General features: G+C 40.0%; 1 protein-coding gene across 1 annotated transcript; it reads right to left on the bottom strand.

Annotated features, from left to right (window-relative positions):
- Positions 1–630: 630 nt before the first annotated feature.
- Positions 631–12,868, bottom strand: gata4 (GATA binding protein 4). Its single transcript, XM_038962249.1, has 5 exons — positions 12,343–12,868; positions 4,879–5,045; positions 2,394–2,601; positions 2,169–2,302; positions 631–1,974 (listed from the first exon to the last, which is right to left on the bottom strand). The coding sequence occupies exons 1-5, from the start codon at positions 12,866–12,868 to the stop codon at positions 1,849–1,851; spliced, it is 1,161 nt and encodes a 386-aa protein (XP_038818177.1). The 3' UTR covers positions 631–1,848.
- Positions 12,869–13,144: the final 276 nt, after the last annotated feature.

The raw sequence follows: 13,144 nt of genomic DNA, 5'->3' as shown, positions 1-13,144 counted from the left end.
GCCAGGAAAACAGGGATTTTAAATTCCATCTAGATAACACTACTCCACAAAAGGGCAGAAAAACCTATTTCGAAAAGGTCTGTGTAATTTCAACATCGGGTTTGCAAGACGAGAGTGAAGTCTTGACACAGGAAATAACCACTATGCTTGAGGCTGTGCACCCCTCTCTTGTAGACGAAAAAGAGTGTTTGGAGGAGTACCTAGAGAAAGGGAAGGCATTTGCCCTTGATTACAGTTTCGACCCAGCAATATGTGACACGGATTGTACTAAACTTAGACTGTCATTTGAGCAGTGCTGGAGAGACATGGTACAGGACAGATATGCTGATCTTCTCAGGGAGAGATTCATTGAAAACTTCAACAGGGGGGTTGTCCAGCTTTTCATCAAGGATGTCACCGCTCTTACTAAAGACTACATACAGATTGGTCAGATAAAGTTTCCAGATCAGGCTTGAGAAGTTTTTGCCGATGCCCCTTGAATTGCTCTTTGCTTCAGCAGGGATATTGGCCCATGACTTGTTGAAACACAATGCACAACAAATTCTATCTGTCTGCTTATTTGTCCTCTTATCATTTTGTTGAGAAAGAGTGATTTTCCTTTTGAATGTAATATGTATAATAACAATGATGTGTGAAAATGCTTGTCTTTATTACATTCCTCAGTACAGCTACAGGTGCACGCTAAGGAAGGGCATCAAGTACAGTGTTAGTTAGTGCACCTCGAGCTCATGGAGATACAGGTGCCATCTCTCACTGTGTAGTAGGGCTTCTTAAGGGTAACTTACAGTATATCACAATGGTGTATTATACAATTATACTGGAGTGAAGTCTTTACATAGAAATGTATGTTCATATTTTCATGGTCAATTACATGTGACAATGCTCCTCTATTTACCATACCAAATGTGTGTTTACCCCCTGCAATTTACAAGCAAATTAAGGCATAACATTTTATAGTTAAAGTATATGTTTTGTTAACAGTATTTGCTTCCAAATGCTTGTCTCTTGAATGAAATATTGGTTTTGTTTTCAGTAGAATAAATACCAGGGTGTAGAACCTACCCAATTACACTGAAATAAACAGACATGGAAATATCAGAGATTACTACAATTATTTTGGGAAGGATAATCTTTTAAAGTTCTTGCTTGTAGGAACATACCCCTTTCATGGGTGCACAATTTCACTATAATCTACAGAGGGCGGTATGTGCCACTAAATCCATGCCCATTCATCACACGCAGCTTAGTAGCCAGGCTAGGTAGTTAATCAGTAAGAGATGACAGTATATTTTTTAAATCAAATAATAGTTTTGTCATACACAAGATCAAAGCAAAAAGTCACAGTAAAGATGACTAGGATGCAAATGTCATAGTAGCTAGTAATAATACATTAGGAAAAGGTGAAAATAATTGACAGCATTGTTTTTGCAGTAGGCAATCACACTATACAGAGTGATGAAGTCCATGGAGTTCATTCAACCGTGACGTCCGGCGAGTGGGTAAAAGGAAATCAAATCACTTTGAATAAACAGAGGATTGTTTTGTCTTGTCCTATATTATCCCTCGCACATTGGAGGTTCCCGTGAGCACGGGGTAATTGAGGGAGTGCGATCAAGGCCTGCTATGTGTGCTTCCCTTTTTCTCTCTTCTTTTTGTCATTGGTTCTATAGATATGTGTATCTGCACCTGAACAGTTCTCCTTATGTGTTTAATTCCCATCTTTCTATGCCGGCTGGCTCTGTGTGTCTGTGCTCCAGACCTAACTTAGTGCCGGAGCTCAGAAAGGCAGGTACAGTAGCTGTGCTGTGTGTAGCTCGGTGTGAGAAGTCAGCGGTGGTCCTCTCTGTCTTAGGCCAGGATCAGGCTGTTCCAGGGCTCGTTCTTGGAGCCCGAGGACCCACCGTGCCCCCCAGGGGACAGCTTGAGGGGCAGGGCCCCACCCTGGGCATTTATATATGCTGGGAGGCCCGAAACCTGGAGGGACAGGAAGACAGGTGGGCTAAGAGCTTTGTGTGTGTGTGTTTGTGTGTGTGTGTGTGTGTGTGTGTGTGTGTGTGTGTGTGTGTGTGTGTGTGTGTGTGTGTGTGTGTGTGTGTGTGTGTGTGTGTGTGTGTGTGTGTGTGTGTGTGTGTGTGTGTGTGTGTGTGTGTGAGAGTTCATTGACTAACCTGTGTGTGTGTGTTGTGGTGGTGTGAGTACAGGCTGAGTGCCTCTGGTTCTGTCTTTATCTGGCGAGGCTCCTCTGAGTTACAAGGGGCACTGGGAGTGCTGCTGGGGGTGTGGCCCTCCATGCCTGGAGTTCCTACAACACAGAGACCAGGCTTACTTTACACACACAGACACTCACTCACACAAACACACACACACACATTCACACACACACACAAACGGACCAGGTTTGGACTTGTTGAGGTTCTTGGGTTTGCGTTTGCGGGTCTGAATCCCCTCCTTCTTCATGGCTAGGGGACGAGGAACCCCATGTAGTTTCATGTAGAGACCACAGGCGTTGCAGACAGGCTCTCCCTCTGCATTGCGTCTCCACAGTGTGGTGGTGGTGGTGTGGCAGTTAGTGCACAACAGACCCACTCTTCGAGACGCAGACTGAAACACACAGAGAGAGTGAGAGAGAGAGAGAAAGAGAGGGAGAGAGAAAGAAAGAGAGAGAGAGAAACAGCGAGAGAGCGAGATATAGAGATAGAGAGAGACAGAGAGAGAAACAGAGAGAAAGAGAGAGAGAAACAGAGAGAGAGATAGAGAAGCAGAGAGAGAGAGAAAGAAAGAGAGAGAGAGAGAAAGAAAGAGACAGACATAGAGAGAGAGACAGAGAGAGGGTGAATCAAATGAAATCCACCATGTAAAATCAAATCAAATGTTATTTGTCACATGCACAGAATACAACAGGTGTAGTAGACCTTACAGTGAAATGCTTACTTACAAGCCCTTAACCAACAATGCAGTTTTAAGAAAATATGTGTTATTTAAGTAAAAAATAGATATCTAAAAAATAAGAAATAAAAGTAACAAATAATTAAAGAGCAGCAGTAAAATAACAATAGCGAGGCTATATACAGGGTCAAGGTAATTGAGGTAATATGTACATGTACAGTTAAAGTCGGAGGTTTGTAGGTTAGGTTGGAGTCATTAAAACTCGTTTTTCAACCACTCCACAAATTTCTTGTTAACAAACTATAGTTTTGGCAAGTCAGTTAGGACATCTACTTTGTGCATGACACAAGTCATTTTCCCAACAATTGTTTACAGACAGATTATTTAACTTATAACTCACTGTATCACAATTCCAGTGAGTCAGAAGTTTACATACACTAAGTTGACTGAGCCTTTAAACAGCTTGGAAAATTCCAGAAAATTATGTCATGGCTTTAGAAGCTTATGATAGGCTAATTGACATCATTTGAGTCAATTGGAGGTGTACCTGTGGATGTATTTCAAGGCCTATCTTCAAACTCACTGCCTCTTTGCTTGACATCATGGGAAAATCAAAAGAAATCAGCCAAGACCTCTGAAAAACAATGTAGACCTCCACAAGTCTGGTTCATCCTTGGGAGCAATTTCCAAATGCCTGAAGGTACCACGTTCATCTGTACAAACAATAGTACGCAAGTATAAACACTATGGGACCACGTAGCCGTCATACCGCTCAGAAAGGAGACGCGTTCTGTCTCCTAGAGATGAACGTATTTCGGTGTGAAATGTGCAACTCAATCAACAGCATAGAACCTTGTGAAGATGCTGGAGGAAACAGGTACAAAAGTATCTATATCCACAGTAAAACGAGTCCTATATCGACATAATCTGAAAGGCCGCTCAGCAAGGAAGAAGCCACTGCTCCAAAACCGACATAAAAAAGCCCGACTACAGTTTGCTACTGCACATGGGGACAAATATCGTACTTTTTGAAGAAATGTCCTCTGGTCTGCTGAAACAAAAATGGAACTGTTTGGCCATTATGACCATCGTTATGTTTGGAGGAAAAAGGGGGAGGCTTGCAAGCCGAAGAACACCATCCCAACCATGAAGCACAGGGGTGGCAGCATCATGTTGTGGGGGTGCTTTGCTGCAGGATGAACTGGTGCACTTCACAAAATAGATGGCATCATGAGGATGGAAAATGATGTGGATATATTGAAGCAACATCTCAGGACATCAGTCAGGAAGTTAAAGCTTGGTCGCAAATGGGTCTTCCAAATAGACAATGACCCCAATCATACTTCCAAAGTTGGGCAAAATGGCATAAGGACAACAAAGTCAAGGTATTGGAGTGGCCATCACAAAGCCCTGACCTCCATCCTATAGAAAATGTGTGGGCCGAACTGAAAAAGCGTGTGCGAGCAAGGAGGCCTACAAACCTGTTTTACCAAAGTTAAACAATTTAAGGCAATGCTACCAAATACTAATTGAGTGTATGTAAACTTCTGACCCAATGGGAATGTGATGAAAGAAATAAAAGCTGAAATAAATAGTTCTCTGTACTATTATTCTGACATTTTACATTCTTAATATAAAGTGGTAATCCTAACTGACCTAAGAAAGGGAATTTTTACTAGGGTTAAATGTCAGGAATTGTGAAAAACTGAGTTTAAATGTATTTGGCTAAGGTATATGTAAACTTCCGACTTCAACTGTAGGTAGAGTTAAAGTAAGTATGCATAGATAATAAACAGAGAATAGCACCAATTTACAAAAAGTCTGTATTTACACACATACAGAATGAGAAAGAAGAGTGGGTGGGAGAGAGAAAGTGGAGTAGAAAGATTGGGAGAGAAGGAAAGAGAGAAATACAGAAAGCGAGACAATGCTACTGTCATGCTTTTTTGTGTGTACTATATGTTGAAGATGAACTCTTGTCTTGTCACCTACCAGCCGTCTTTGGGGTTTGATGAGGGGTCTGTTTATACCATTCACCTTATGGTAAAGTCCACAGGCGTTACACAGGTAGTGGCCCGTACCATCCCGTCTCCACAGTGGGGTGGACATCGCCCCACAGTTCACACACTCACGCCCCTCAGCGAAGTCATCATACAGCTCTGTTGGAGGGAAGGAGACGAGAGAGTTGAGAGAGAGAGAGGTTTTGGAAAATAAATGCAAACACTGCTTACCTAAACATTACATAACAACCTAAAATCACAGAATAACATCAAACAGTTTATCCAGTCTTGAAAATCAACTCAGAGGATGCTAGTGTAGTGACAACTCCTGACCAGAAGACGGTGCTCTCTCCCTCCTGGTCATACTAACCATAGAGCTAGATAGAAGACTAATCGTTATATCTGTGCCCTTATAGCATCTGTGACAGCATGAACAGCGCCATTGAGGCTACAACCCATAGAATCCTCATCCAGTTGACTACTTTGACTACTTTAAAATGGCGGAAGCATGGTGGAAGCCCTTAATGGTGCTCAACATGCTAAAACAGCCTTTTGGCCACTAGAGGCCTCTATCATTCTCTATGATACTAACACACTACTCCATAGAGGTCTGGAATTCTTCCTTATCTGACAGCTCCTCCCTTGATAAAGGGCTAGGCTGGAAATAGAGATGGAATAGAGCTTCATCTTATACAAATGGACAATCTCTATAGAGATACTATGACGTTTGATAAATACAATCTTCCCTCTCTCTCTCCCCTCCTCTCTCACACATACAGGGTATCTCCAGTCAGCACTTAACCACTCTGTCAGATGCAGTATCTAACTATATTGTGTATATACTTCATATAATCACACAACATTTGGCATTTGGAAAACATGAATGTATGGGTCAATTGAAATTAAACAGTGTTTAAAACTATAGATGTATTATCTGATTCAGTGGGTTGTTTCTAAGGAATGTGTGTAGGCTGATATCTGGAGGTAGAGGCAGACTTCTTTCAAGGTTGACAACAAAGCAGAGCTACAGCAGTGCAGGGAAGGGCAACCTTGGGCCGGGTAGAAGCTAGCCGACACATGGCAGAAACACAAGACAATAGACAAAAGAACTGCTAAGGAACAGATGTAGGATCTAAATTTGACCTATATTGTCACAGCAAAATAATCCTGCATCAACAGGATTTGAAAGTTTAGTTCATAATCCTGCTTGATTGGTGGTCAGGCTGTTAGCTGCCCAAAAGTAAGCTACATGAAAAGTGTCAGTGGTGGAAAAAGTACCCAATTGTCATACTTGAGTAAAAGTATAGAAAATGACTCAAGTAAAAGTGAAAGTCACCCAGTAAAATACTACTTGAGTAAAAGTCTAAAAGTACTTGGTTTTAAATATACCTAAGTATAAAAAGTAAAAGTACATGTATAAATAATTTCAAATTGCTTATATTAAGCAAACCAGATGGCACAATTTTCTTACTTTTTTTAAATTTATGGATAGCCAGGGGCACACTACAATGCGCAGACATAATTTACAAACGAAGCATTTGTGTTTAGTGAGTCCTCCAGATTAGAGGCAGTAGGGATGACCAGAGATGTTCTCTTGATAAATCCGTAGATTGGACCATTTTCCTGTCCTGCTAAGCATTCAAAATGTAACAAGTACTTTTGGGTGTCAGGGAAAATGTATGGAGTAAAAAGTATTTTATTTTCTTTAGGAATGTAGTGAAGTAAAAGTAAAGGTTGTCAAAAATATAAATAGTAAAGTATAGTACACACAAAAAACTACTTAAGTAGTACTTTAAAGTATTTTTACTTAAGTACTTTACACCACTGAAAAGTGCAATACTGTTAATATAATATAGCCATGTGTTAGTGTGGGTTTTCAGTTAATTATGTAAATCACGAAACTTCTGAGGTTCTGGAAGATTTTCAAAAAAAGAGTGATCAAATGAAGATCATATATGCACATCCATTTGTATAAATCTCACAGAATGTCACAAAGTATCGTTATCTCTGTGGGTCTATCGTTGAGAAATGTCAGCACCGGCAGTCCGTGTTATAAGGTCAAGAGTCAAATATTTTTTTAAGTGTCTATTTCAATGTCCCATCTGAACACAATATAACCCTGTCCCACGAAGTCTTCATAATAACAGAATGTAGCATTTACATATTGCTGTTGGTTCTTTCAATTTTCTGAAGAGCTTATCAGTCTTAAGTCTATGAGAAAAACACCTTTCAATTGGAATGGAATCGGAATGGAATTCAATGGTAGTGAAAACCGTCTCCCTGGGGCAGAATCTTAACTTCAGATCCACAGATGTACCTCAAGCTTTTGGGTAAATCATGCACTGATATCAATGAGCGTTGTGTGCGGATCTCAATTTGCAACACATAGTACGACCCCATGTGCTACTCTAATTCCCCTGATGGGCCATATTGGCACCAAATTGTTTTTTACCACTATAGACAAGACATGTGTATCCTGTATATCCCTCAAGAGCATAACTGAAGGCCTTACTATTATGTTTAGAATTTATGTGATTTTATCATTGTAAATTGCTGATGTGATTACATTCAAAACACAGAATAAAATCAAGCACAGCCCGCAATGATAGGCCTTTCGCTCAAATACTGCAAGTTACACTAATAAGCATCTTTGCTGTGATAAAGTACATGAAAAACATCCAAATATCAGATTAAATCAGCTATATTAAATCCTTACACGTAGATGTATAATATATTCCAGAATGTAACGTGTAAGGATTTAAATAGTTGCTCTAATCTGATATTGGGATGTTTTTCATGTATAATATATTCCAGAATGTAATGTGTAAGGATTTAAAATAGTTGATCTAATCTGATTTTGGGATGTTTTTCATGTATAATATATTCCAGAATGTAATGTGTAAGGATTTAATATAGCTGATCTAATCTGATATTGAGATGTTTTTCATGTATAATATATTCCAGAATGTAACGTGTAAGGATTTAAAATAGTTGATCTAATCTGATATTGGGATGTTTTTCATGTATAATATATTCCAGAATGTAATGTGTAAGGATTTAATATAGCTGATCTAATCTGATATTGAGATTTTTTTCATGTACTTTATCACAGGAAAATTGAGTCTTGGGGAGTTTTCCTCTCTCCCTCCCTCTCACTCAGTCCACCTCTGGAACAATAGCGACTTTCACTCTCTCTTCCACAGTAGAGCCCTGAAAAACTCAGTCTAAAGTAATGGGTTTGGATTGAAGTACAACAGCACCCAGAGAGGTGAGAGGGTTGCATTAAATCGATGTGTTATCTGAAAAACGGAAGTATCTACACTGGAGAGCTCATAGGATAGCAGTTTGTTTTGATATAATCATGGTACCTTGCAATGTTATTGTTCCTGTGTTGAAATCTAAATACAGGTTTGGTTTCTACTTCTATCCGTGGTTGGCTGTGTAGGAAAGATTGCCAATGGGAGTGATTGTAAAAATGTGGATTGGAGCAAAGACATTATCTCAGCCATAGATCAGTGCACATGTGGACAGCTCCATAGAAAAAGAGATGGTCTTACTAGATCACATAAGGTCCAAAGCAAGAAACCCATCACAGACTAAGTAACATGTAATCAGACAAAGGTGATGATGACACAATCCAAACCAGTGCTTGTGGTCAAACTACCATCCTATTGTGATTAACTGTTGATCACTGTGTCCGGAGTTCACCAAAACTACATACTGAGGCAGATCCATGTCCCAGAGGTTCCTATTCAGAAGCAGATCCAGAATCAGCCAATTCATGTGCACCAACTGTAGACGGCATCAGCATTAGCCGTAGACTACCGGCTAAAGCCCTTTTGAGATGGAAGACATTTTCCAAATATACTGAACAAACATATATATGCAAAATGCAACAATTTAAACGATTTTACTAAGTTAAAGTTACAGTTCATATAAGGTAATCAGTCAATTGAAATAAATTAATTAGACCCTAATCTATGGATTTCACATGACTGTGCAGGGGTGCAGCCATGGGTGGGCCTTGGAGGGCATAGCCCCCCCTCAGACGATCCCGAAGGTGAAGAAGCCGGATGTGGAGGTCCCGGGCTAGCGTGGTTACACGTGGTCTGCGGTTGTGAGGCCAGTTGGACGTACTGCCAAATGTTCTAAAACAATGTTGGAGGCAGCTTATGGTAGAGAAATGAACATGCAATTCTCTGGCAACAGCTCTGGTGGACATTCCTGCAGTCAGCATGCCAATTGCACGCTCCCTCAAAACTTGAGACATCTGTGGCATTGTGTTGTGTGACAAAACGGCACATTTTAAGTGGCCTTTTATTGTTCCCAGCACAAGGTGCACCTGTGTAATGATCATGCTGTTTAATCATCTTCTTGATATGCCACACCTGTCAGGTGGATGGATTATCTTGGCAAAAGAGAAATGCTAACAAACAGGGATGTAAACCAATTTGTGCACTCAGTTTTAGAGAAATAATATTTTGGTGCGTATGGAACATTTCTGGGATTTTTTATTTCAGCTCGTGAAACATGGGACCAACACTTTACATGTTGCGTTTATATTTTTGTTCAGTGTATAGTAATATTCTATAGATCTAACATTCAGTACACTCTTAGGAAAAAATTGGTTATTTGACTGTCCCCATAGGAGAACCCCTTAAAAAAAAACTTTTGGTTCCATGTAGAACCCTTTCCAGAGAGGGTTCTACATGGATCCTGAAAGGATTCAATATGGAAGCAAAAAGGTTTATTCTATTGGGACAGACAAAGAGCCCTTTTGGAAGAGTTTAGATCAGTAATGAATGTAGGTCTACGCTGTGTACTCCCACCACCAGACCAGTAAGCAGTGGTTTTTACCTGGACTTTATTTGACATGTAAATATTGCCTAGTTTCTGACACACATTGTAACCAGAGCGATTTCCATTCCAGTTGCAATGTGTGGAATTCAGTCTTATCATTCAGTGTGAACTAAAGTCCCCCAACCACCTGCAGCAAATCATACTGAACTAGTCAGGAGGGAGAATCAACCTTCATTTTCTCTAGGATCACAATATCCCGATTAAAATAGGCTTATGAATATCTTATAACTAAATGTTAGTTTTGGGCAGTCAACGGTTGTAAATGGTTGTAAATAAACTGGCCTCAACTTGCACTCTAAATTAGAAATGGTAATGGTGGAATTTTTTTCTTCTGATATTTTATCTATAAGTTGAATCGTGTTTCATATTTGTTATTTGACCCTTTTTGATTCTCTCTGTGATGAACAGGAGGCGTTCTGTCCCATGGTTTTTCCGTGAGCTTCGCCTCTTTCTTCAGTTTTCATTTGTGATGATAGGGTTATATCCATTCTTAAATAGAATAATCTGCACCACAAGAGTGATACATAATTATACCATCATTGTATTCCCAATAACATGAGACGTTAAGCTTTGTAGGCCTATATGCAGTTGTGTCATCGTGCGTAGCATGCGTTTTAATATCATGAACATGAGACCAAACTAAAACTATTTGATATTTCTGATTGATGTACCATGCAAAATGTAGCAGACATCCATTCATCTTGTGGTCTGCTATTGAAATTCTTATCGGTTGAATTGCGATATCAGTTTAGGTAGAATTAAAAGTGTATTAGGTTTTCATTTTGAGTCGTTTGTGGCAGATGACTGAAATAAAATAAATGTATCCTAGGCTACTTTTTTTTTTAAATAGTTAAATTCATATACATTTAATTTTAACAAAGTGGTAGGCTAAATAGGGATCATAGTTTTGGAATGTATTCACTTATTATCCGAAGTGAATGACTTCTAAATTTGCAATCTGTAATTTATGTTGATAATAACTGGGTGGAATTAGCCTGCTTTGATTTATAATGTAATAACATTTCCCTTTGCTTCTTTTAAAATGTTACATTTGATTTATGTAGGCTATTTTAATCTGCCATCGACATAGGATGCAGAAATTCCTAATAGAACGAATGCGTCTGTGAATGATAAATAAGCTATCGGACAGAAGGGAGTAAATAAATAACAATTATTGTGAGAAACGCGGGGATTGTCAAAATAAGATTTTAATTCCCTGAATGTTTGTAGGTCTACAAATGTGGATTTTTAAAGGTCTAATGCAGCCGTTTTTATCTCAATATCAAATCATTTCTGGGTAACAATGAAGTACCTTACTGTGATTGTTTTCAATTAAAGTGGTTTAAAAAATAAGCTTCTTAGCGAAGAACAATTTCTCAAGCAAGAATTTTGCGAGGACTGTCTGGGTGGGAGTGGTCTGAGTGGGGAGGGGAAAACAGAAAATGTGCTGTTATTGGCAGAGATGTTAGGAAATGTCTTTCTTATTGGTCTATTAACTAATTTACCACATGGTGATATCACCATGGAAGGCCAAACTTCCACCAAAACAGTCTGAAATGTCAGGCTCTTTTCAAACAGCTCTTACAATAACAGGGAATTTCACAGTATTATTTAAATCTCATAGTGTGGAAATATATATAAAACACTTTATCATTTATTAATGGTAAAGACTCATACTATAGCCTATATCCTAAACTATTTCTTACACCTGCCCTAGGTAGGCTAATCTATTTCCAGCTTCTTAAATTGTTTATTATACAGTTAAACTGTGTTATGATCGTTTTTTTCTTTCATTTCCTTGGTTTGACAAGGCAAAAATGACCATTACTTGACCATTAAAATGCTTTGCTCAGTCTGAGTCCTAAAACCTACAATTAACAGGAATAAAACATATTTTCTTCAACAAAAAATCCATAAAATGCAATGTCTTGGGCTGGCTATGCAGTTAGATTTTTGTCCAATGCATGCCCCAATGTGCAATATTGTCGAGCCCTAGGCCTATCTCTATCTACCCCATTGGCCTATTAGTATTCTTTAATATAAAAAATGACAAACAATAACAAATGATAGAAATTTCGTAGGATATGCTACTCATACGATATAACCCTCCCAACGTGTTCAAGCAATGGATTGACTCTGTTTATTTCAAACCATTGATTAAAGTTATCATGACTCAGGCTGTAATGAGACCTATACAAGTGTTTCGGTGATATAGGGTTGTATTATTTGTATGGCTTTCATTTGATGGAAACCATGTTAAAAGAATAACATTATATCCGGAAGACTTGGAAATATATACATGTTCAAAGTTGGATACACATATGGAGATATATAGCCTATATTGTTACGCACAGTTTAACGAACGGCTGTTCAGTGTTGACCTTTGGATAGGCCTAATAACGTACTGAATCAAGTATGACGTTTACCAATAGCTTTAATTCTAGTAATGAAACAACTGACATATAGGCCTACTCTTGGCAATGTCTTAATCTGAATTTGAAAGCTATTTTGTTAGCAAAACATTTGTTGATAATGGAAAACCTGACACGAAAATGTTAATGGTGGATATTTCTGACCATGTTTTCACCTGTCTTACCTAGGTTGGGGTGCCGTGTCTGGCCCCCGGACTGCAGGCTATGCAGGACGGAGCTGTCGAATGGAGACGTGGCCCACGTCCCGCCCATGTTTGGGCTCATATAGGCCGGGTACGGACTGTGGTAGGACCCGCCGAGGCTTCGCGTCCCGTAATGATCCCTCCCGTTGGTGGAGATGTTGAGCGGACTAGTAAACGTGTTCGTCTCCCGAGCTACGGCGACCCCGGATGAGAGAGGTGGGCTGGTGGAGAAGGAGAACCGCGGGGAAACCGAAGGGTGGTGCGCATTGCCGGTGTTGTAGGAGGGCACCGACTCGGAACCCGGCTGCGCCCAGGCCGAGTGGCCTGACACAGGGTTGCTCTGCTGCGAGGACCCGTGTGTCTGGAGGTAAGGCAGCGTGGGAATCATGGGGGTGACCCGGGTCGTGGGCACGTACACCGGTGAGGTTGTGGGGGAGGCATTGTGGAGGAAACTGGGCTCGTACGTCGAGGGTCCGTGGTTGGTTGTCATGGTTATGCCCTGGTACATATCTGCTCCTCTGGGGTGACCATCAGCGTTGATAGTTGGTTATGATAGCAGCTGTGTCCACAGGCTCCTCGCTAACGTGTGAATGATTGCTGGTAATCCAACAGAACTTCTCTCCAACTTCTTCTTTAAACGGACTCTTGTCATGTAGTCAAACATAGGCTACCATTTCAAATAGTTTATTTTCTTCTTCGCCGAATAGACTATAGCCTAGTGTAGGCTACAATACAAGAATAACCATCTCTCCAGAGAGGAGAGGAGTGGGAAGCCGAGGCACAG

This window comes from Salvelinus namaycush, chromosome 24 (genome assembly GCF_016432855.1).
Source record: "Salvelinus namaycush isolate Seneca chromosome 24, SaNama_1.0, whole genome shotgun sequence".
NCBI lineage: Eukaryota > Metazoa > Chordata > Actinopteri > Salmoniformes > Salmonidae > Salvelinus > Salvelinus namaycush.
This window is presented reverse-complemented; position numbering and strand designations above follow the sequence as displayed.